General features: G+C 43.3%; 8 protein-coding genes across 8 annotated transcripts; 4 read left to right on the top strand and 4 right to left on the bottom strand.

Moving 5' to 3' along the window:
- Window positions 1-373: 373 nt before the first annotated feature.
- On the bottom strand, window positions 374-3,147 carry EAE97_011295 (uncharacterized protein). The gene is made up of 5 exons (XM_038881810.1): window positions 2,624-3,147; window positions 2,158-2,520; window positions 1,763-2,104; window positions 1,291-1,697; window positions 374-1,225 (listed from the first exon to the last, which is right to left on the bottom strand). The coding sequence occupies exons 2-5, from the start codon at window positions 2,392-2,394 to the stop codon at window positions 604-606; spliced, it is 1,608 nt and encodes a 535-aa protein (XP_038727388.1). The 5' UTR covers window positions 2,395-2,520; window positions 2,624-3,147; the 3' UTR covers window positions 374-603.
- Window positions 3,148-3,380: 233 nt separating this feature from the next.
- Window positions 3,381-5,558, bottom strand: EAE97_011296 (uncharacterized protein). The gene is made up of 3 exons (XM_038881811.1): window positions 4,899-5,558; window positions 4,112-4,844; window positions 3,381-4,059 (listed from the first exon to the last, which is right to left on the bottom strand). The coding sequence occupies exons 1-3, from the start codon at window positions 4,938-4,940 to the stop codon at window positions 3,953-3,955; spliced, it is 882 nt and encodes a 293-aa protein (XP_038727389.1). The 5' UTR covers window positions 4,941-5,558; the 3' UTR covers window positions 3,381-3,952.
- A 1,238-nt stretch (window positions 5,559-6,796) lies between these two features.
- On the top strand, window positions 6,797-7,075 carry EAE97_011297 (uncharacterized protein; the record flags this gene model as incomplete). The annotated part of the gene is made up of 1 exon (XM_038881812.1): window positions 6,797-7,075. The coding sequence occupies one exon, from the start codon at window positions 6,797-6,799 to the stop codon at window positions 7,073-7,075; it is 279 nt and encodes a 92-aa protein (XP_038727390.1).
- Window positions 7,076-7,141: 66 nt separating this feature from the next.
- Window positions 7,142-8,299, bottom strand: EAE97_011298 (uncharacterized protein). Its single transcript, XM_038881813.1, has 2 exons — window positions 8,055-8,299; window positions 7,142-8,000 (listed from the first exon to the last, which is right to left on the bottom strand). Exons 1-2 carry the CDS (start codon window positions 8,124-8,126, stop codon window positions 7,602-7,604), a joined length of 471 nt encoding a protein of 156 aa, XP_038727391.1. The 5' UTR covers window positions 8,127-8,299; the 3' UTR covers window positions 7,142-7,601.
- Window positions 8,300-8,545: 246 nt separating this feature from the next.
- EAE97_011299 (uncharacterized protein) lies at window positions 8,546-9,612 on the top strand (the record flags this gene model as incomplete). Its single annotated transcript, XM_038881814.1, has 2 exons — window positions 8,546-8,677; window positions 8,749-9,612. The coding sequence occupies 2 exons, from the start codon at window positions 8,546-8,548 to the stop codon at window positions 9,610-9,612; spliced, it is 996 nt and encodes a 331-aa protein (XP_038727392.1).
- Window positions 9,613-10,498: 886 nt separating this feature from the next.
- EAE97_011300 (uncharacterized protein) lies at window positions 10,499-14,667 on the top strand (the record flags this gene model as incomplete). Its single annotated transcript, XM_038881815.1, has 3 exons — window positions 10,499-10,784; window positions 10,835-13,992; window positions 14,044-14,667. The coding sequence occupies 3 exons, from the start codon at window positions 10,499-10,501 to the stop codon at window positions 14,665-14,667; spliced, it is 4,068 nt and encodes a 1,355-aa protein (XP_038727393.1).
- A 1,734-nt stretch (window positions 14,668-16,401) lies between these two features.
- Window positions 16,402-18,009, bottom strand: EAE97_011301 (uncharacterized protein; the record flags this gene model as incomplete). Its single annotated transcript, XM_038881816.1, has 6 exons — window positions 16,402-16,912; window positions 16,979-17,349; window positions 17,400-17,485; window positions 17,540-17,576; window positions 17,747-17,772; window positions 17,859-18,009. 6 exons carry the CDS (start codon window positions 18,007-18,009, stop codon window positions 16,402-16,404), a joined length of 1,182 nt encoding a protein of 393 aa, XP_038727394.1.
- Window positions 18,010-21,305: 3,296 nt separating this feature from the next.
- EAE97_011302 (uncharacterized protein) lies at window positions 21,306-23,395 on the top strand (the record flags this gene model as incomplete). Its single annotated transcript, XM_038881817.1, has 3 exons — window positions 21,306-21,748; window positions 21,798-22,751; window positions 22,819-23,395. 3 exons carry the CDS (start codon window positions 21,306-21,308, stop codon window positions 23,393-23,395), a joined length of 1,974 nt encoding a protein of 657 aa, XP_038727395.1.
- Window positions 23,396-24,232: the final 837 nt, after the last annotated feature.

The following is a 24,232-nucleotide window of genomic DNA, read 5'->3' on the forward strand; positions in this document are numbered from 1 at the left end:
AGAGCTACGAGTGAAGGTAGAACAACAAAATAAATAACAAAGAGAATGATTGGTAAAGCTGAATTCAGTACCCCTCATAACACGTGTGAAAGGGTATGTAATTTTAAGGCAGGCTACTTGCCTCGATTAAGTACTAGAATGAATGGAACATTCGATGGTAACGGTTGCTGGTATCTGGTTACTTACAACAAAGATATTTTCGACAATAACGATGCGCGGAAATAGATTCCTGGAATGAAGATAGACAAAGGGGAGATTCACGAGTTCTGGATCGAAATTATTCTTGGGTTGTCCAATGATCCTTTGTTTGGTTGAGATCTGGCATGAAATTTGATTGTTATATCACAGCCCAAGTCGATAGTAGACATAAATGTATGATATAAATGGACATAACTCAGAAAGGTAATAAGCTATGTCTTGGTAGGTATCAAAAGAGAAATTCTAGATGTCCATGAAATCCAAAACGCCATCGTATGCAAAACCATGCCAACGGTGATTTCCTAACACCTAATTCCGAATATCCATGACCGTAAAAGTATGTAGTAGAAATAAACAAGAGAAATTCAATGAAACTGATTCAATCAAGTAATCCCCATGATAAGCTTATTGCCCGATGCTCGCACCAATACTAGACAGGTACTGACACCTCGCCATCTGTACATCTGGTATCGTTTCCATTGTAACGTTTGCAGTGGCTGTTCCTGTAACGTTCTCGGCTTGAAAAAGTATCCTCTGATAATTACTAGTCTTTAATTGTCCCCATCTGGGTGTACTTTTGAGCTTATACGTATTAGGATCTTTGCTCCTAATAAAGCTGGTCCAGTATGCTTGAATGGATGGTATGAGAGCAGAATCTGGTGGTCCGCTGCTACCCCAAATAGAACCTGATTCGGAAGTATGCGTAACACCATACCCACTGGCAGCATTTGTGGATGATAGAACATCCCAATGGTAATTCCAATTTCCAATTGATGGGGCGTAGAAGTCATGAGAGCCGGATAGATAAATTCCAGGACAATTATAGCGCATCTCGCCATAAGCAAGAGCTGCTGCACTCCAGTATGTGCCAGCGTTTGGATATTGAGGTCCCTGAGGGTAGTACTCATGGATGTTACTTAATTGATCATCAGTAAGTTTGACGAAATTATTTTTCAAGAACTTGGACATTTCGACGCTGGAATTAATGGACTGAGGAGTAAATATTGTGCCTTCGTTTGTGTCGTCACTAGAATGAAGAGAATATCTTGTTAGTCTTTGTGGAATAGCTGAGCAACAGTAAAGATGGCATACCCAAATATCGCAGGAAGTTGAACATATTGCCCTGTAGCAAATAACTTGTAGGTATAATCAGGAGTGAAATCACCGTCAATGACGTTAGACCACATAAACACCGGATCATCCCCTGCACCACCTGGTGTTGGAACGTTGATATTGTTTTTGGCAAGGATGCCGATATCCAACCCCCTCAAACAAGCTAGTGTGTCACTTTGCCCAGCACAACCAGTACGTTGGACTAAACCATCGTATTGATATTGTGACTCGTCTACCGTGAGTTGAGCACCAAAAGACTGACTTTCGGCCGCACTAGCATGGAAGAGTCCATCATCGCGACCTCCATATGCAGAAAGCTGGAGGTCTACAGCAGCCGCACCCGCACTTGCTCCTCCAATTGTTACATGTGATTTATTACCTCCAAACTGTTGTATATCAATATCAAATGCTATAGTAGACGTATTAAGCCCAGACATTGGAAAAAACTCACTTGCTCAATGTTCTTCTGAACCCATTCAAGTAGAAATCGTTGATCCTTTAGTCCAACGTTTGTATCACCATTCGCTACAACTTCCTTACTGGTCAAGAAACCCCAAGGACCAACACGATAATTAAACGTGACTACTACGATGTCGTGATGACCAGCTGCAATTAGGCTAGTCGCATTCAAGTCTGGGCTAGCAAGGGTATTGAAGCCACCACCTTGAAAGTAAACAAAGACAGGGTGGAGTTTGCTTGCATCAGTGGGTGCATAGATGTCCACAAAAAGACAATCCTCAGTTGTTTTGGACGAAAGCGAGGTCGAAGGCGAGGAGTGACAGACTCCACCATGCTGTAAATCTCAAGTCAGTAATAACGAATCAATGAAGTGGGCAGAGTGCACACCCTGTTCGCTATTTGTAAGGTATCATTTACAGCGGGACTTTGAGGGGCTCGAAAACGCAGATCTCCTAATGGAGCAGCCGCATATCGCAGTCCAAGCCACTGAGTGACGCCATTACCGTTGTTGGTTCCCAAATATTTTGAGTATCCTAGATCAACAGTTGTGTTGATCGATGGTGTCGGTGCTGGAGCTGCAGATGAGCAGGCAGCAAGCGTCAGGAATATTAATGTATTAAACATTTTCCAACTTTACAAACAGTTTCTTTGCTTAAATTGGAATGAAATCTGGGACTGGACGGAAGAGGGAGGTATTTTTGGTAAAAGGATTCGATGTTTATATGCATGTTGAGGAGACCTTCTGAATCACTGCATGACTATTAGCCCGATGAACGGTATCGACGTGATACAAAACAGTTTGTCGCTGAAGGGTTTCCACGAAGGGGCTTTGAAAAGGGCACACAAGATCCACCTTGTCTTTTTTTGCTATGCATCCTGGAGGAAGGTGAGCACACCAATACCCCTGCTACCGAGATTCAAAATGAAAAACGAGAGATCTGACAAGGTTTTGTGATGTGCGGAAGAAAACTTAAGAAGATATAAATGTATCTTACACCTCGAGTTCGTCACGTAAAGGCACTTTAATTGATCATCTGCTCTTCTATTGCAGATATTGTGATGCCCGAGACCGTCCAGATATAATAAAGATGGGGTACAAGAACTTACATTGCAGCCAATCGCTACATGTATTGCCGAGAATGCGGGGAATGGGGTGGAAGTCTAATAAATAGTATTATTGTCAAGTGATTTCGGGAAGTTGAATATACAGCAGGTAAAGACAACAAAGACATCATCTTGTATGTCTCAGAGGGTGTCATTTTTTAAGTTCACTCGCGATCTTTGAGTATGAGGTAAGATTAATTAAGATTACCAACATAGATGAGATGAGATTCAACGTGATTGATGAGAAGCGAGAGGAACGCTGTGTTGGTTGGCATTGAGGTACGAAGTACTATAAATAGGAGTGAATGGATGGATCTCGACTCTCAGAGCACAGCCTGCAATTGCGAGATTTTTATTTAATTCACACCGGGGGGTGAGCACGTGGGGGGATTAGAAGAAGTAAGTGCACGGACCTTCTCCCTCCAAGTACTTATCTAATCTAATAAGCTTTACGGAGTATCTACGTGCTCTACTTTGCTTGCTCTACTTTGAATAGCTTCAGTCTCTGTGGGCGCAGCTTGCAGTTGATTAACCACCAATGTCACCCTAAGAACGCAAATGTGGCTTGGTAAGGTTGCATTCATCTGATGGTAATGGATATCCCTCAAATTTAGAGGTGTGATGTTGAATTTGGAAGGGGCTGAGGCCAAAACTTTTTGTACCCTGGCCTGGTCACCGCCGTGAATCTTTTTATAACTCTAAAGACGACTAACAACAACTAATAATAATAATAATAATAATAATAATGACAAAAAACAAAACGATGAAAAGGCTATGTCCATCCAATTTAAAAGGGTTCCTACGAAGAGTTTACTGAACTCATCTAAACTCATCCCTTCGGAGAAAGTCCCTTTAGGCTATCCCACTGATCAATCTTTGGATAATTCGCATTCATCAATATATTCATACTCTAAAAAACTGAGATCTGATAGACGCCCTCAAAAGTATATGTGAATCATAAAACTAGGTAAAATGTAGTAAGTATTTTAGATCAAGATCTCAAATGATGAAGCACCTGTAGTTCACGCTGTTTGTTGTTATCCGGTACTCTTTGAAGTGATCCGAGGTGAACAACGTATCAATAATCCCAAGAACCTATCACGATTGCTTTACTTGAGTGCCCTACTTCTCTTGTCAAGGATTCTTCGACATGAAGAAGAAGCTGCGTTGTTCTGAGGACCAATTCTGAAAGAAAGCATCAGTACTTTCCCTTCAATCTCTTGCAAACACGGCTTACCTTCATATTGAAGCTTATAGAAAACAGGAGCTTCCTCATTACGGTGTAGCAGGATTGGAGCAGGTGCTTCTTCCCACTTAGAAACTTTAAATTTCAATCCAACATGTTTCTCGGTATCGGTCCATAAGAGCCCGTTCTCACGTTCCTCTGGGCTGTCAATATGCCTCTTATTCGCCTCATCGCGATCTGACAGCCAGTCTCTAAAAACTCTTATGACTCCCTCACCAATGTTAACGCAACTCAGAAACAGTCCTCGTTTCGGACCAACTTTAACGATATTGGTGATGGTGCAAAGTTGCGAGAAAAGTTCATGTGACTCGAGATCGACAATTTGAGATACGAGTCCATCTTCAGATTCTGGTAGGAGGGTCGATCTAGCACTACCTGCCAGATGGCGTATTCTTTCTTCAGACTGAAGTGGCCTGAAGCGCGAATATAGACCGGCCATTTTACCTAATCTCCCTGTATTGTTGACATCTTTATATACATCTCCCTCTCCAACAACGTCGTCACTTAGTCCATCTGTGCCGAGATAATTGCACAAAGCGTATGGGGTGATAAGTTTCGTGGAGGGATGGAAACATTCAAGGATCAATTTGTGATTCTTTAAAGATGCCGCCGCAATGAGGCGATGATGTATGATTCGGATTATGAGATCATGGAAACGATGGCAGGTGCATGCGAGAGGAAGAAGTCGACGGGTAGAAAAGAGTGAAAGGACATTGATGAGGAGCTTTGATATTGTTAGCCAGCTAGTTCATAGGGCTAGTCAAAACGAAACACTGACCTCATTAGGTATTGAAGCAATTCCGGTGAAACTATTCACCATTTTGTCGACTTTCGAATCTCAAATAGTGTATTGAAGAATGTATGGTTTTGGCCAAAGCCAAGCAAATTTATATATAACAAGCTCAACCCTTATGTTAATCAGAGATTTCGAATAGTTCTCCAGTGATAAGTCTCTGTAAAGTTTGAGGGCAGGAAAGCATCAGACAAATACAAGGATCGTGGGTACGTCGAATGATATTGAATCAGGAGTAAATCCGATGAACCACCTTCGAGCGTGGTAGCCGTAAACGATCTAGACTTTCTGATCAAACAACCCTATGCATTGTTCGGTGAGATGCAGATGCAACGAACTCGAAGATAGTGGGTAGTTATTTTCTTTGTCCTATTATATAACACTACGAGTAGGGTGAGATATCAAACTCGAGATGCTAGGTAATAGCGACAATTGTGAACAGTGGCACAGTGTTGGAAATATAAAAGTGTACCTATGCAATGTAACTTCTTCTAATGAAGGGAGAAGATATCGAGGAGATGTATGATGGACGGCAATTGTCATTAGAGAAAGCGTTGAACATCATGCCGTGTCATGGCACGCCATGTCATGTCATCATTCGTTAATTCATGTCGATTCCCTCTTGAATAATGACGGAAGTGGTAGGTATCTTTCAATTCGATCGATAAGAGATCCCTGTGTTTCAATCTAAAACCGCGTTTGTTGCATGCCGAGATATATCCACAAATCACGTGAATCTAATCGGTAAAATGAGAGGACTTGATCTTATAACAAGATCTGCTTAATACAGTCGTGCATCATTTGGTTGATAGAATCTCAGAATAAATTTGGGGTTTAATGAAACGAGGACACCCGCCTGAAAAGTTCTAGCTGCTCTCCGATTACCACATATTCCATCGAATACAGATTTCTATGCAATATGGGGAGTTCACTCCACTGATAGTTGACATCGCCAAACTGCAATTTTAAGGGGTCGGATCGGGTAAGAGGAACACTGTTGATCTCGAACCTGCCTCTACCCAAAGACATTCCGGCCGAAAGTACCATAGTTCATGCCTCAAGCTTCGAACTTTCAAGCGATCTCAAGAAACGTGTCTTGTTTATCAAGCACTCCCCTATTCACCTCAATGGACTACACTACAATGAAATTATAGAATATTCTTGCTACCTGTCGCTTATGAACTTTATATAGTCTTCTTTATCACAAGCTCGTCGGCTGTGTTAAAATTTATCCAGCAAATTCAACTGCGAATCAATGGCACAATAATCCTATACCACATATTGTTGTGACTAAGACGTGCTCTTTTCCATTCTTACTTTCGTCTTCGTCTCCCATCGTTTTTCTCCGTTAGCACCATTTGCTACACCTATATCTACATACAATAAAGTCGTATGATAATCTTGTTGAGTATACGCTCTGATGGGTTTCCAGCATCAACTGTGAAAGCTCTTTACAAATTTCCTTACAAATTGCTTACAAGCATTGCAGGGTAGCAAGGCACTGTATGGAGTCCATGATTAACAAACAATCAGGGAACAACACGCTTTACTCCTGCAAACTTCTCAGGATTATACTCTTGATTCTTAAATTCGAGGAACAAGAGCTGAAAAATGTCATTTTGCGTTGAGAAATGGCAATAACATTGCTCTGGCCCCGTAAGGACAAAGTTATGATTCGCATGAACAACGTCGACAATATGACTATAAAATGCCTCTTGGTTACTTGCATTTATATCTTTCCTCAGCAACTCACTCACCATCGCCCCGTCACATAAGCACTCTCAAGTATTCAAGATTCCAATCTCTAGTATTTCAGAAAATCTTCGCTATTCAGCCAACTTTTTCAACCACTCCACAGAAGGGATAGACGCGCTTTATTCAACATGTCTGAAGTTTACTGCTTCTCTTTTGCCACCTTGGACGATTCAAACTTTACTATACAAATTCATTACAACATGGTAGGTCTTTGTATGGTTGAGAATGAGTTTGACTACGACTCCGAGGTTTCGGATGAATTTTACGACGATACATACAATGCAGATGATGAGTTTGACGACGACTCCGAAGAAGACTCTGGAGACGATCAAGACGTCTCCGACGAAGATTCTGAAGACGATTGTGAGGACGATTCAGACGATCTCGAGCAAAATTCTGAGGAATAAGGTAACAATTTTGCAGCGAGCATTTCATACACACATCACATGGCATTTTTTAACCTGAAATCTCATAAAAAAATCTTTCAATAAAAAGAAAAAATAAATAACAAAACAATAACTAATAATTAAGCTGGTCTCTACTCAGATCCCTCAATAAGTCGACCTAGAATGAAAACAGACATATCTGAACATTCAGAGCCTTTTAACAGCCGAAAGCAATCTAAATCTGATATCATTAACATAAAATGAGAAGTGAAATGCCTATTCCACACCAACATACACCTTGGGCATATGACTTCGCGTGAAATGAATTTGCACGACTTGGAGAAAATTCGGATCTTGTCCTGTTGTACAAATCAACTGTCGTATGTAATGAGTCTTAGCTAATAGTCTCGGAAAGAACTTGACCCCTTTTGAAGGATCTCAATAGTTGTTACCATACTCAAAACCGCCAGAATGCATTGAATGCAGACTCAACTACTGCATCCAAATCGACTCATTATATATAGTCTCTTCTTCTCATCCCATTCCCTTATTTGACATAAAATCCCCATTGCACCCACATCCAAATCAAAGTCCCCGTTGACACTGCGGCTGGTCCTGCCAATCCTCTGCCCATCTTAGTAGTGCCAAACACCAACCACTCTCCCATGAAATGTAACCACGCAACAATAAACGTCGCATATCCCAATTGATATATTTGTGGGTTGCTAATATAATATGCGGTTTGAAGACGAACGATCGCAGTGATGAGAGTCCATGTTCCGAATGTGCGTGAAGAGAGAGGAGTGGCAGATGTGGTTAAAGGGTAGGATTGGGAGGTACCTTTGCCAAGTGGGATATTGGATTTGGGGATGGCGTTGTAGATTTGGGAGTTAAAGTGAAGAGTAAAATAGCATTGGACAGTGTTGAAAAGAGAAGTTACGGAGATCTAGGGTTAGGTTAGTGCTGAGACCATATGTGAGGAAAGGACGGTGGTACTCACGAAAAGAAGCCATTGGGGAAGTACACCCTCATGTTGAGGCAAGTATGCGGTGAGGCTAGTGAGGGAACTCATGTTGAGAAACTGTATTTGAATATCCGCTCGTGGATCAGATTGAAAGGTGTTTGTGCCGTGATAATAGGATCGCACCAATGTAAATCAAAATATGGGAAGATTCCAGTCAGCACAACGAAGTAAACAAAAATTAAAGTTCAAAGATCAGCCTTGTACAGGGGTTGAGAACTAAGCTCGCGTAGTCCCGCACTATTGGCAAATCATGTTAGACATTGTTAGTGCCTCGAGTATCTCCAATAGTGAGATGCTACGAGGCTACTCGGTCTTATCATGAACGAATGCTGGGCTGAAATTTAGCGGATTCCCTCACCAAAAATTAGTCCAAAGTCGCCAGTCACCTACCTATTTCTAAGTCCTGGTGGCCTCAACATTTCTCTGAATTGTTTTCCTCTTCCTTCAATTCATTGACAATTGACAACATGGTTCTCGATACTATTCTGCCAAAGGCTGTCCTTACTGGACTTGCTGGTATTGGAGCTTTCATTGTCGCTGGCAAAGTCATTAGCTACATCCAGCTTTTATTAAGTCTTTTCGTCCTATCAGGAAAGAATGTAAGGATCCCTGATACTTGAAGTACCAAACAGTTGCAGTTTGGTAGAGTTGACTAACATGCTTTAAATAGCTTCGAACCTACGGAAAGAAAGGAACTTGGGCAGTAGTGACTGGTGCTTCTGATGGCCTCGGCAAAGAATATGCAATTCAACTTGCCCAGAAAGGATTCAATATTGTCCTTGTCTCCCGCACCGAATCGAAACTTCAAACTCTTGCCTCCGAAATCCAAACCAAATATGCCGGTTCAAATATCCAGACAAAGATTCTCGCCATGGATTTCGCTGCCAATAGGGATGAGGATTATGCAAAGTTGAAGGCTCTTGTTGATGGACTTGATGTAGGAATCTTGGTCAACAATGTTGGACAAAGTCACAGCATTCCAGTGCCATTTATTCAGACACCAAAGGAGGAAATAAGAGATATCATTACCATCAACTGCACAGGTACACTTCGAGTTACTCAAATTGTAGCACCTGGAATGGTTCAACGCAAACGCGGGTTGATCTTAACTATGGGTTCATTTGGTGGATGGTTACCGACTCCATTACTAGCTACATACTCTGGAAGCAAGGCATTCTTACAACAATGGTCAACATCTCTTGGAGGCGAACTTAAGGGCACAGGCGTCGACGTCGAGTTAGTATTAAGCTACCTTGTTACTACCGCAATGAGCAAGATTCGACGTACCAGCATGTTTATTCCAAACCCAAGAACATTTGTCAAGACTACTCTGGCCAAGATTGGTAGAAGTGGAGGAGCTCAGAAAATGGCTTATACAAGTACACCATTTTGGGGTCATGCGTTAATGCAATGGTGGTTAGAAAATACCTTAGGAGTTGGGGGGTCGTTTGTAGTAGATCAAAATAAAGGCATGCACCAGAGTATCAGAACCAGAGCTTTGAAGAAAGCCGAAAGGGATGCTAAGAAGGCATGATTCAATAATCAAAACAGCTTGGTCAGGCTGAGGAGCGAAACGAAGAGTGGAAGGCGAGTGGTGGATGAGCGAATTGCACAAATTACTAGATGTCTTATGCTAGGAATTGGGTGAATTGGCTCCATGATGACAGTGAGTAACTCATGAGAAGGAACTATAGATTAAATCTTCTCTGGGGTTTTCGAGATGGATGGAAAGAGTACCTAGTATCCAATCAATATCAACATGACACTATACTCAGCGCTGTGTATTCCGGGATCGATTTCCAACACGTTGAGCATTAAAAAGGGGTATGTTGGAGATGACGCTCATTCACTGTTACCTATAGCAATTGCAATGGTAATGACTTCCTCAAAAAGTGAATTGTAAAAAAGAAAGTCCTTGTTACGTTGAAATAAAACTATCACAGATACGGCGTACAGCTATTCCATCCTACGTGCCTACACATCTAGCTAGCAGAGTATTTCTTATTTATTGATCATCTTTCAATTTCCTACCTAGATTTGTTGTAAACCCCATTCTGCTCAATCTCTACTCTCCGTATTGTTTTTTTACAACCCGTCACGTGCCTCAAATAAATATTTATCCTGGAAGCTTCGACCGCGTCGCGAGGCTCATCTAGAGAGAGTGTTGTAGCTCTAAAACAGAAAAAATATACAGCTGCAGGTATACAAATATAAACCTTGCCCTCGATTCATCTTTGAATTTTTACAATCATTTGCCTCCATCGCATAACTTTGAAGATTATCATATCATCACGACTCAATCGCTTTTTTCTTCATGAAGTTTTTCTAATCTCTAATTCCATCATCTGCAAGATTCCTTCTCGCGACAGTATTTATTTAAAGATTGGTTGATAACCAGCCAAAGAGGGAGAAAAGGAAGAATGGCTCTTCCAGGAACACCACAGAGACCTTTACCAGGTACATATTTCATGACACCTGCTCCTCCGAGATTCAATCAACCTCCTCCACCACAACCTCCTCTTTTTCGACCACCGCAACCGCATGCTGGACGTGAGCCAACTCCACCTCGAGACGGCCCAATACCTCCTCCAATTCAACCTCAAATTCTACCGCAACCCTTATTACCTATTTCACGAGCTGCGAAAACTATCAACGAAGTTCTGCAAAGGGAATCAAGCTTTCCTGATCTTGATAGCTATGTCAAGCGTGAGTTCACATTAAAGTTTGTACAGGATACACAGCTAACAGTCTCGCAGAGGGCATCTCGTCCGACTATGAACTTCCATCTCCTGTCTCCGATCCCGCCTGGGTCCCTTTCCAAAAGATGAGGATGTACGATATTCCGGATACGATTTACGACCAATACAATAATGCTTCTTTCGGGACATCGATGGGGCTTTTTGCGGAGTTAAATCACGCATGGGCAGCTATCGACAACGCATTATACTTATGGGACTATACCAGTCCAAATCCAACGCTGCGAGGATTTGAGGACCAACCAAATGGTATCAGAGCTGTGAAACTGGTGATACCGCGCAAAGGAGTTTTCATTGAAGCCATCACGCACATTGTCGTTGTCGCAACCACTCAAGATATCATTTTGTTGGGTGTCGCAGATGGAGTTGATGAGCATGGGAATAGAAATTTAGAGCTTTACAGAACCGGCATGACGCTTTCCATCAGAGGACTTGATGTCACAGTAATTGAAGGATCAACAGACACGGGGCGCATATTTTTCGCGGGAGGAGCTAACCAGGTGTACGAGCTTACATATCAAAATGAAGACAAATGGTTTTCAAATAAAACTGGAAAGCTCAATCACACGAGTCCTGGATACACATCTTTGGTACCCATACCTTGGGGTCGCGCGACGACTGAGGTTGTGGTGGATATGGTTGTGGATGACACCCGTCGCTTACTATATACTCTTTCCTCCGAATCCACCATTCGAACATTCCACATGGATAGCGCTACCACTTTGACACAAGTCATTGATAAAAAGCGACAAGATATACTGAGAGATATCTCTCACATGATTTCGGCCTCGCCCCTCTTATCGTCTCATATGCGAATCGTTTCGATTAGTCCTATATCTGCAAAAGAAGGACTCAAGCTTCATCTTATGGCTACTACTACATCTGGATGTCGCTTGTTTCTAAGTGCTACTCGGGGTTATGCTTACGGTTTCCAAACTGGCCAGGGAGCTCCACAAAGTATGCAGGTTCAACACATTAGATTTCCACCCCGGATTGATCGGCCGGGAACAAGACCTTATCCTGGACTCGAGCCAGCGATCGAGACGAGCTCTGATGCACTAGCACATACCCGTAAAGGTCTTCGATACCCTCCAGGTTTCTTCTTCTGTTTCGTTTCCAAGGAGACCCGTGATGGGAGTGATGCCCTTTTCCTGTCGGCTCCAGATACAGGTCGGATAGCAGCGCAGGCACGAGACATGGCCGCCCAACAAGGCTTGCGATATTGTGAATCGGCATTTTGGCTGGAGATGGGCAGTCGTGCTGAGGCTATTGGTCTTGTGACAAAACCTTTCGCTGCTTCAGATCAACCCCTGGGCTTCGGAAATGAACTCGCAACTCAGTACGATCTTCCCACCCCGGAAATAGCAATTATGACAAATTCTGGGATTCATATCGTTCGACGCCGACGACTTGTAGACATATTTGCCTCTGCAATTCGAAGTGGATTTGATGATGGAGAAACGGAGATTAAGAAATTCATTCGACAATATGGTAGAGGGGAAACGACCGCGACTGCTTTAGCCGTAGCGTGTGGACAGGGCGGCGATGCTTCGGTAGTTGGCGAGAGGAGGATAGCAGATCCAGACACAATTGAAGCTGCTAGGAGAGCATTCGTTGAGCATGGTGGACGTGCGTCTATGGACCAAAATATGGTTGTCGAGGGACCAACCCAAGCTATTGAGAACGTGCGGCCTTCTTCGAGACACGACGGGCTTGCTCTCTATATGGCTAGATTGGTTCGTGGTCTTTGGAAATCTCCGGTCATAAAAATGGAAATTACCAAGGAGGTGGTTGCTATAAAACCAACAATTGATAAGAAGAAGTTAGGCGCTGTTCAAGATGAACTTATGAAACTGTCAAAGTTCTTGGAGGACAACAAAACGTTCATTGAGGGGCTGTCTGGGCCCGAGGGTCTTAATCGTGTCACAAGTCAACAGGAGGATCTTGCTCTGCAGGGCGAACACCAAGCATTGCATTCACTGCAAATCCTTAATACGAGCATTGTGGAAGGAATATCTTTTGTTCAAATGTTTTTCGAGGAACGAGTCGATGACATTTGGGCTGCGCTAGATGATACAACGAAACAACAACTCCGAGAACTAACATTTGAACTCTTATTCTCTACTGATAATGGCAAAAATTTGGCGAAGTTGCTGGTAAAGGAGATTGTGAATCGTAACATTGCCCAAGGCTCAAATGTTGATACAGTCGCCGAGGCTTTGAGAAGACGCTGCGGTACTTTCTGTAGTCCTGACGATGTCATTATTTTCAGGGCCCAAGAACAGTTGCAACGAGCGACTAGCGTCGGACCTTCATCTGATCACGGAAGGGCACTTCTGAATGAGAGTGTTCGACTATTTCAGGAGGTCGCCGGTGTTTTATCTCATGACAATTTGTACAGCGCTTGCGCTCAATTTGCCGCCAATCAATTCTATGCTGGTGCAATCAGCCTGGCACTACTTGTTGCTCACGAATCCGATCGTGGCAACAAAGCTCTGTCGTGGCTTAATGATGGCAGACCTGCCGACGACCATCGAGCAAGTTTCTTCGAGTTCCGCAAGGACTGTTATAACATCGTGAAGGAGATTTTAACTGCTGTTGACAACGACACTGGGAACGCACCGGAAATGGTTGATGGCAGACAAAGCACCCAAGCTAGAATGCGCGAAGAAGCACATCAAGTTGTTGACGAGTCTGACGATGAGGTCTTTCAATACGACCTATTTGATTGGTACCTTGAACAAGGCTGGATGGAGAGAATTATTGCCACAGACTCGCCGTTCATCGTTAAATATCTCGAGCGAACTGCCAGCGAAAGCACGGAGAATTCCGACCTCCTTTGGAAATACTACGTTCACCGAGAAGATTACTCTTCCGCTGCTGGTGTACAGCTCACTTTGGCTAAGAGTGAACTTCCCATTTCCTTGCAAAGGAGAATCGAATACTTAAGTAGAGCCAAGGCCAATGCTCAAACACAAGGCGGTGCCATCCACAGACAGGCGCGACAAATTATGCTGCATGAGGCTGGTGAATTGCTGGACGTTGCTAGTATTCAACATGAATTGTTGCAACGCTTGAGAGCCGATCCTAGAATTCCTCAAGCACGTAAAGATTCCGTGGTTCAAGATCTTGACGGCGCCATTCAACCACTCTCTGTCGTAAGTTACCACCCCATCCTCACTTGCTTGCACATTGCTAACATCTTCCAGCTTTTCAATGAATATGCCGACCAAGGCCAATACTATGATATCTGTCTCCAAATATTTGCAGCTGCCAATCACCACAACCAGGCTGATATCCGGACTATGTGGGAACAACTTCTACAGTCAATACAGGCCCGTGTAGAAGAAGACCCGCAAGCACAAACTGAACGTCCTTATGAAGCTATCGTAAACATCATCCGTGAAATGTCGCAAAAGCTTTCTGGATATGAAATCGTCTTCTCCCCTAGCATCCTCATCCCTCTCATCGAAACTTACGCAGCTGAACACGCCCATCCAGGTCCTACAAACTGGGTCCCAGATCTGTTTATCAGTGTCTCCTTTGACTTTGACACAATAATCAACATCTTAGAAGGAATGTTTTACAATGAGGTCAACCCATTCGTGGGGGCAAATAGGATAGTTCTCGCAAATCACATTGTGTATTCAGCGGAGCAATGGTACGAGGACTGTATCAGACACAATAAGAGGGTCTTTGGAGGTGAGGTGCAGCAAGATCAAATTGGACAGATTTTGGCAGAGTTGGGTGCGGCTGCCTATAGAGATGATCCAGTCGGGAGACAGAGAATTATGGAGTTGAGAAGGAGGATTGGGCTGGGGGGGTTACGATGAGAGAAGAATGGGAAACACTATGCGATCGGGACGAAGGCATAGAGAAGAAACTTGTAATTGGAAAATGAAAACAAGTGCAGGGCAATTTTTTACAAGAGCCCATTGCCGCGAATGGCATTTGTAGGCATAAATTGGGCATTAAGCTAGGAGTTGGGGGAACTTGTTTGTTTTGATACTGAGTGGAGGGAGCAGAGTTTGATCTTGCTGAAATCATCGACTGGTGTGTAGAAGAAACTTGCGCCACCGAGAGTGGTCCGATGTGCTGAAAGCAGAGTTTCATGGGGAAAAGCGATGACGATACATGGATGCTGTGGTTGTAATTCATAGACGATTGGTGCGTGTTGGTTGGTAATGTTATTGTGATGATCAATGGTGAAAAGTAACAAGGGAGTGAAAAGCTAGTTTCAGTTAGGTAGTTGTCGATAGAGGAGGAGAGACTGAAAATGAATGGATACCATGATATATGAATGCGTTGGACTAAAGTGCTTGGTATTGTTCGGTCATAATTAAGGTTTGAGCACGAGAGAATCGGATGTAGAAAATGTAAACATATGTGAAATAAAAAATTACGTTTAGATTCAGAGAATGGTTTATAACAAATGAATAGACGAAGTTTCTGGAAGGGCGAGGGGCTGGTGAAATATATCTGGGATGGAATACTGATGTAAATATAGAGCCCAAGTTTCGAAATGTAGTGGTAATCTTGGTGATGGGAACGAAGGTGGCATGAAGTGTTCCATTTCATTAATGAGATCTAAATTGGTGCTGACTAGAGCCATTGAGATGTTGAGATTAGTTGGCTATCGAAAAAGTACTCCAGAATACCTCCCTATTCTTGCTTGGCATAAACAAAATTTTGGGAGCCTGACCAAGAACCACACCATCTAAGTAGTATAGCTCCCTCTTGTAACCGAAAATGAAGGGGTTAACTTTTGGGACGGATTTAATGGGAATGGCGGTACGAATATTTGTGTTCATGGAGTACTTGTCTCGAATCGTTGTTCTTGGAATAGGGCTCGAGAAAATTTCAGTAATAGAGACCCTGAGTATTGTATCGTGTCTAAATTTCACAGCCTTTAAATACGGGGAAGAGAATTGATGCAGCGCTGGCAATCTATTTTGCCTCGAAACCTACAGAAATTCTTTTTGTCTTATCCTTCCTTCCATCATATATTTGCCCCCCTTTAAACCTCAAATAGCACTCATCCAACTTGTCTCCTGCCCGTTAAGACGCCCCCCTCTCCTACGCTTTCGCTTCTCTACCGGCTTTTATGGACTTAATTGCATGTATCACAATGCTCGTATTGTGAAGGTCGGAACAATCGAGCAATATGAATAGATACGTAACTATCAATCGTGATGGGAGCTGGATTCCCATCATTGCTGAGAGTCGAATCCAACGGATGTTATAATTTGGCAGAGTATGGTTAGAATAACCACCAAAATATCTCTACTTGAGGCTTACTCGGAAGACCAAAGATGATAGAATCTGTCCCGCGTTTGAGGAATAAACGGCTTTGCACTTTCACACTTGATTCTTTTTTAAATCGGTTTGCAGCTTCGGAGGGCATATTCAAGGAGTAACACGTTCGTTGATATCCAGATCACATATCTCGTAATTAACTAAATTGCTAGATTGTAGCAAATATTCCTATAAAGCATGGGGTATATGACGAATAAAAAGACAAATGAAGAAGCAAATCCCAAATGAAACAACTAGAACCCATCAATCATTCATACAAGACTTTCGGTACTGCTACCGCTTTTTCTGACCGGCTTCCCATTATTCACAGACATACTATCATGCCACTTTACCTCGGTTTCCGTCCTCACTGCGATCCCCATCTGACCTTTGTGCAATCCATCTCCCTTTCCGTGACCACTCTCCACATCAGTGACATCACTCATTTTATCATAGTCTCCTTCTATATCGCCGGCCCCAATCTCTGTAGTATGGTGCGCCGTTCTCCTACTCATTTCATAACCTTCGGGGCGGCGGCCAGTTCTTCCCTGTCCATATCCTTCGGTAGATTTCTTTTGACTCCGTGAACGATCACTTTCTCCGAAAATTTTCGGGATAATGCGCACAAAGATGGGTTTAAGTGCGGGCGCACACGCGCAAACAAATGATAAGCCGACTTCGATCGTTGTAATACAGAAAAGAAGAGAATATGTGATATCTGCTGGAGGTTTGCGATCGAAAGAATCGAGAAGGATGATCCGAATAACACCTATGATCACGGTTCTGTGGTAGTAGGTTAGAAAAGTTCGGCCTGTCAAGAGTTATGGCGAGAAATGGACGATTACTCACACAAGACCAAATGACAATATAGCAACAAGCATCAACTTTTGCCTCCGTGAGATCTGTAGATTGTAGACAATCCACGTTGGCATCAACAAAGCCAGCATGTCAGTCAAAACACTGACACTTGCTGTCCCGGTAACAAAGTTTGCAAAGTTCATGCAGACGGCATCAGGGTACGAGGCAGGGTACCAGTTTGCGGCAATAGGAACACAATGGAAAGTGGTGAGAAGGAATGTCACAACCATCATGACGCCATTGAAAATCAAGAGACCAATGATCGTTAGTCTGACATTGGATTTCTGGCCGGTGAGGCGAAGTAGGAAGAGAAGGATGGAGGTTTTCACCAGAGCTAAGATGGGATTGTAGATAAGTTCGGTCTGGATTAATCAGTACTAAGCAAGGAGAGATATTCACACCAAGAACTAACCGCATAGCCATATTTTGCACCGGGCACTGAGTCCCAATCGGCTGGGAGATCCCATACGTGTATGCCAACATAATTGTACTTTATCACTACTGGCTGTTAGCAGAGTTTCGATGGTGAGGTCGGTGAAGGAAGAGCTTTACCTTTGTATGAAGTATATGTCTCCGCCCAGTAAACGATCTAGAAAGGGAGAAGTTCAGCGGAAGATCTTGTTGTTAATCGTCCTCCCAGCATCAGAGCCTGACCAGATCGCAAGGTCGATCAAGAACTCAACTATCATATCCATGCACTTCATAAAAGTCTTTTCCAGAATGACACTTCTATGGCCTGCGAATCGTGAATAAACTCACCAAAGCAAAGCAAATTACCCAATCATCTGCAACGGGTTAGCGACGGGTTGCATTCAAATCTCAAAATGTTGATTCTCAGAAGAAATGAGCATAACTAATAGCAGTCACATACCTGCAGCAAAAGATCTAGTCAAGGATCTACTATACAATCGTAAAAACAGGGCAACTGTCGCAATGGCCGGAAAGACAAAAGTGATCGCGAATGCCTGAGCTTGACGATTATCGTGAGGAAGATCCGTAACAGCAGCAGCACTGGTAGCCATGTTGTAGTCGGTGAACCAGTCACAATTTCACCCTGGGGTTCATGTACAAGAAAGTGGAATGCAAACGACAATGGGCCACCCTCACTGATACGATTGAGAAAAGGAACGAAAAGTGAATATCAAAAAATGGGACCGTACACGACGCGCGACGAACAGGCCATTATATTATGATAAAGTCAATTAGCAGATGCAAATCAATGCAACCGAGGGTCCATCACCACATGGCAAACCAAGGATTGAGAAGTTCAATGCAGAAAACAAACCCAGTCAAGGGGATTCAGAAGGAAAGGTCGAAAGAAAGCGAGAAAGATAAAACGAGGTATTGAGTTTTCAACTCCACCAGGATTTTGACAAACAACGAGTCAAATTTTATGAGGATTAAACGGGACCGGGATGATGTCTATGCTCTGAAAGGTCTGATTGGCCTGATTTATCTGTATGAATACTGCTTTCCCTGATGGGGCAACGATACTGTATGTGCAACAGTAGTAGGATGGATCTTTTGATTTTCATTGTACCCGAGCATTATGACTATGCCAAATTTGTGTTCTCTCAACCCGTACCCAGAAACCCAAGTAAAGCAAGGCAATTCCGCTCCGGGTAAAGCCAGGGGTATGGAACACGGAAGAAATTCTTGTGGAGTGCTGTACCTTTTGATTGCATCGCGGATTTGAACTTGAAATTTGCGATTGTGTGACAAAGGGCAAAGATGGGGTGGGCGAGTGCCTAGAGGGTGAGGGGGCGAGGGAGGTTGGAGAAGGGACCGAGGAAGCAGCCAGTGGCAATCAGTGCAATTCCGAAATATACAATGTGTTCCACACGGCGATTAAATTCAGAATCTGCAACCCCCTTTCCTCCTGCATTCTTTTATTTCCGTTCAACATCTGCCGACTGTAACACTGCACACACACATGCAGTGTGTAATACGGATTCTGTTCGTATGGGAATATGGGAAGGTATCATCTTAATCGCCGGTACCACTAAGGAGGAATAAAAAGACACAATATGTGTAGCGTAACGGCGTTGAGGAAAGGCGGGGTTTTACGTCTCTTTTCTTTTTATATGCTGATGCCATGTGTTTTGGAAGTTTGAAGGGAGTAACGTTACGGTACCGAGTTCTATGCCATAGAACTGATATTGATGTCAATGCAGCGAGTCCGGTCGGCCTATGTATTCTACTTATGTAGCCAATTCTGGTCTTAGTTCTACTCTAAATTGATCGAAAGAGCTTAGCTACACAGACTTGGAGATTAGATTTCTGATCAATTCCAGGATCTACGTAACGTCTTGGCAAGTACAATTAGGTAGCTAATTCAATCTGATAAACGCATAATAGACTGACTACTCAAATCTGGATGTTTGACAGTCATAGGACTTTGAACCAATCGTGCAAAAGCATGTGTATCATACAGTTGGTACTTCGCACTTTGTAGATTCATTATTGACAAAAATTTACCTTCATCTGATGATCAGCTGGGGTTGAACTTCGTAAATGAGACTTCCCGCTCTATAGCCTCGAGATAGCAAAAATACTACTTCGTACTAGTCGTCGTAAGGAAGGATTCGGGTCGCAGCTTTTTCCATATCAATCTTCGAGAACAAAATTACTTTTCAAAGTTTTAACCTTAACCCCCATTGATTTTCTCTAGACTGAAAATTCTTCGAGTATCAAGGGGTATTCTACTGGGAATTTCCATGAAATGCATCGAAGACCCTGGTATTTACCGCCCGCACCCCATAAAATATCGGTCGATAAAGACCAGAGTGGATAACCCGAGATACTTATCACTATCAGCTGTGCCTAGGTACTCCCTTGAGAATTCATACAGATTACTTCCTCAGGATTATGTACGTTCTTTTCACAACTTATTAGGAAAACGCGGCCGTTGCCGCTGATATACGAAGTAATTTACAAGCTGACTCAAGCGGCGGAAGGGCATTGATCATTGAAAGGCCTGATGCCCTAAGGGAATGGAGTGCTGTATGTGAGAACCCTTAAAGAGTACAGTCTTTCATAGTAAATGTTATCATAGAGAGTTGAATATTACCTGGGTAGGTTTGTTATCGTAAGATTTTACCTTGTACGAGAGCAGAACCTTCAAGGTTCGAAAATCGAGACTGCAAGCGATGGATATGCATGTACAAACGAAAGGAGAAGAAAACGTGGCGAATTCGGGCTCACGAACGATTCAAGCGGAAGCCTCGTTTCGATTGGTTGATTTGTGAACTATCGATGCCCCGCTGTACTTCTGCAGCTTCGCGGAGTACGGTTCTCTAAAGTTTGATCCATTTCTGCTGGTTTTTACGGCTTACTCTCTGCAGGTGGGTAATGAATCTAATAGATCTTGACCATAACACTGGAATCTTAAGCTCATAGGCGAGCCGTTAGACGAAATAAACCACGCATGCATGTACAGTACACTCGTACACTCGTACATTCGCATAGTCTCTTCCGTCTGAGTACGTATTCTAGGTTCTTTCCAAAGTATCACTCAATTGTCAAATCTCAGCAAGTCTAGAGAAGCATTTAAATTTAGAATGCCTCATTTGAGTCGAAACCCCATTTTGTTATCATATGTTTGTCAATTTTAATGCTTCGACTTTGATATACAATTTACATCGCTCATTGGTCGTCCCTGGAGGGATCAATGAGTATCCAATGATATGATAATTTCATATTAATAAGTATTAGATCTCGTTATCGAATATCCACAGGACCCATATCTTTGATCTCAATTAGCCTCTAGTTCTCTTATGCAACGACCGGGTAGATCAGGGCTCAAAGTGGGCACCCTTTCTTTTCAGGTGTTTACGCCGAATGTACTATTGGCCATCCCCCCAGCAAATCCACATTCTGTCAAAATATTCTAAGGATATGTTTGATGCCGAGTTGTCCGAGATTCAAACATGGCGAGATTTCAATCTAACATGAATCAATTATAGATCCTGATATGTTAATTCATGTGCTGAAGCTTTGTCAAATCTGGTCCTGACATAGGCTCGCAACCAGAATGGGAAAGCTTTCTCCATGAGATCTCCACAATGTCTTCCCTTTTGGGAAAGCAGTCTTTTCAGCCACGCCGAGATTCAGACACCTAGACTTGCCTCAAGAGACAATTTCTGTTAAATAGTTGGCCCCCAAGCCCTTTCATTTCAGTCCACGCCTCTTTTGACCTTCCGAGTCCTGTCAAGTTCATACATCTAGAGAAGGAAGTTACTCTTGCATATCAGGTAGTTCTCCCTTGAACCCTTGGGACCCCGCTATGTTTCGCGACTGTTACTGATAAATTACAGTCATGAAGACTTCACCATCTTTAGCGGCAGCGGCTGCTGTCTTGGGTGCCGTTTCAGCACAAAGCACTGTAACCGCAGCCTTGAGCCCTGCCACAACCACTGTTGTTTCAACCGCCACACCAGCTCTATTCAGTAATGAAGTAGTTCAGTTGACTGATGGCGTTCTTGATAACGTCGCTGCTGCCATCAACAACGAATCCATCTCTTCTCTCTTCTCTTTTGACTCTGATTCCACCGCTTCGAAGAGATCGACTCGAGCATGCAAACTTCTCCCTGGTGATGCGTTGTGGCCCATTACTTTAATTTGGGATATTTTTGACATCCTCCTTGGCGGTGCTTTGATCAAGTCCACTCCTTTGGCCGCTGTCTGTTACCCGGAATGGCCTCAATATGATGCAGCCAAATGTGCATCTGTCACAGCTGACTGGTACTTTTCAGAGTTGCAGTAAGAATCATCCAATCGGACACATTATTAGATGCTGACTTCGACACAGCGAGGCTGATCCAACTTCGATTCAATTGCCTCTCTACCAGGGTCGTACTTGTATGCCTCCTGGGTTTAACTATACAAACACCTGTGAGCAAGGTGGCTACCCCAGTTACGTTGTCAACGTCACAAACGTGGCACAAATTCAACTTGCTGTCAATTTCGCAAGAAATCTTGACCTTTCCCTTGTAATCAAGAATACTGGTCACGATTTCAACGGTAAAGCATCTGGCAAGGGTGCTCTCACCATCTGGACTCATTATCTCAAAAATAAAGCCTATTTACCAAACTTTGTAGCTGCTAATGGCTACTCTGGACCTGCTATCAAGGTTGGCTCCGGTATCTTGGTTCACGAAGCCTACGAATATGCCAAGAGCTTAGGAGGTACTATAGTTGGTGGTGAAGCTGTCGCTGTAGGAATGGGTGGTGGTTATATTGCCGGTGGTGGCCACTCGCCTTTGAGCAGCATGTATGGCATGGGATCTGATCAAGTCTTGGCCATGGAAGTTGTCCTTGCCAATGGTAAATTTATCACTTGTGATTCCAAAACTAACTCCGATGTCTTCTGGATGCTTCGCGGTGGTGGTGGTAGCACTATTGGCGTTGTCACATCTCTCACCGTCAAACTTCTCCCCAAACTCGAAACCACCACAGTTACCTTCAACTTCACTGTCGCAGATACTCCCGGTAACGACTCCTTCTGGGCAGGTGTTCAAGCTTATATCGACAACGCTGAAACCTTCGTCGATGCTGGTACCTACGGATACTACTACCTTGGAGCTAGCGCCTTCGAGATCGGAACCGACGTTGGTGGTAGTGATGCTTATTATTTCCGTATGGAATCTTTCGTCGCGCCAAACATGACAATTGCTGAGACCCAAGCACTTCTCAAGCCTTGGTTCGATGTTCTTGACAGCAACAACATCACATATACTCCTTGGTACAATCACGCTGACAACTTGTAAGTTATCCCTAGCATTTTATTTTCTTCCTAATCATAATTCAACCATACTGACATTCATCCCTAGCCACGATGCCTGGGTTGTTTCCTTCCCGGAAGAATATGTCGGAACTGACATTGTCAAAACTGCTTCTCGCCTTATGCCTCGCTCTGTATTTGAGGACGATGATCTCCGCAATCAAACCTTTGCCGCTCACAAATCTGCCGTCGAACAAGGTTTCTTCATCGCTGGCTTCCATATCTCCGGTACCGGTATTGCTGTCGACCCACCCACTGATTCCGCTGTTCTTCCCGCGTGGCGTGAAACCATCATGCACACTATCGTCGGTGGTGAATGGGAGGCTACTAGCTCCTGGGCCGAGATCGAGGTTGTTGTAAAGGCTGTTACAGCCTTCATGGATACTTTCCGTGCCATTGCTCCTAATTCCGGCTCCTATATGTCAGAAGGTGACCTCATCGAGCCTAATCAAACACAAGCATTCTACGGTGCCAACTATGATAGACTTTATGCGATGAAGCAAAAATATGACCCTAGCGGCGTATTCTTTGCTCTCACTGCTGTCGGATCAGTCGATTGGGAAATCCAGACCACTGATCCTATTCCATATAACTGGAACACCAACGGTAGACGTTGCCCAGTCTGAAGCTGGGGTCTGAAGAGATTGTAAATAGAACCAAAATCGTCCGTAAATAGTTGACGAATAGATTGATAATATTAATGATAATGAATCCTTTTCTTCGAAGCTCAGTAAAATGCGTCTGTAAATGTTAATATTTCATCTTCTTGTTGGACCAAATGACACAATCCCAGGAGATCTTACCCTGTCTATGTAACCAGACGTACATCTGGGTAGACATTGAGATGTAATGAAGTAAATTGCGGTTTCTGGCTAGTCAAACAATAAACTGGTGTTGATTTTTCTGTATTGTGACTGTTAATTTTATCATGCTGTTGAGGTCTATCTAGAATATCAACGATTCACTTCTAGGACGCTTTATGACACTCCGGATGAGAATTGGATCAGACAAAACTCGATCTAGAGAATAGTTGACGATATACTAAGCATTAACTGATAATATGTATCTGTTTTAAGTATAGTCTAGAGCAAGAATGGCTGAAATGATAAGCTGAAGATCTTGGACTGGCTTTCTGGGGAGAGTAACATGAACAATCCAGTACCTATGGAATGTCTGTTCATCATTCTCCCCCTCCAAACCGTTAGTATTGAACTGACTGACGAAGCTGAAACGCGCCAAAATTAGAAATCTGGAGAGAAAGACCTGTCAAAAGGCCGTTGAGATTTTGTGGGAAGAACAGGGTCGTTCCGCTACATTGGGTGGCAGTGAATTGAGTTACCAGGCGAGTGATAGATAGCTTAGAGATGGCAATCGCGAAAAGCGTGATGCAACTGAGAGCATACTGCAGAAATCCAAATGTTCCAGCAATTCATTGTTGCTATTGGATCAGATGATGACAACCC

This window comes from Botrytis byssoidea (genome assembly GCF_014898295.1).
Source record: "Botrytis byssoidea strain MUCL 94 chromosome Unknown BBYS_035, whole genome shotgun sequence".
Lineage (NCBI taxonomy): Eukaryota > Fungi > Ascomycota > Leotiomycetes > Helotiales > Sclerotiniaceae > Botrytis > Botrytis byssoidea.

Coding starts and splice junctions, on each gene's coding strand:
- EAE97_011295 (XM_038881810.1), bottom strand. CDS start 2,394: ATGTTTAATACATTAATATTCCTGACGCTTGCTGCCTGCTCATCTGCA. Junction 1,698..1,762: donor TTCAGAAGAACATTGAGCAA/GTGAGTTTTTTC, acceptor GATATACAACAG/TTTGGAGGTAATAAATCACA. Junction 1,226..1,290: donor CAACTTCCTGCGATATTTGG/GTATGCCATCTT, acceptor TCTTCATTCTAG/TGACGACACAAACGAAGGCA.
- EAE97_011296 (XM_038881811.1), bottom strand. CDS start 4,940: ATGGTGAATAGTTTCACCGGAATTGCTTCAATACCTAATGAG. Junction 4,845..4,898: donor TTGCTTCAATACCTAATGAG/GTCAGTGTTTCG, acceptor ACAATATCAAAG/CTCCTCATCAATGTCCTTTC. Junction 4,060..4,111: donor CTATAAGCTTCAATATGAAG/GTAAGCCGTGTT, acceptor GCTTTCTTTCAG/AATTGGTCCTCAGAACAACG.
- EAE97_011298 (XM_038881813.1), bottom strand. CDS start 8,126: ATGAGTTCCCTCACTAGCCTCACCGCATACTTGCCTCAACATGAGGGT. Junction 8,001..8,054: donor TTCCCCAATGGCTTCTTTTC/GTGAGTACCACC, acceptor ACCTAACCCTAG/ATCTCCGTAACTTCTCTTTT.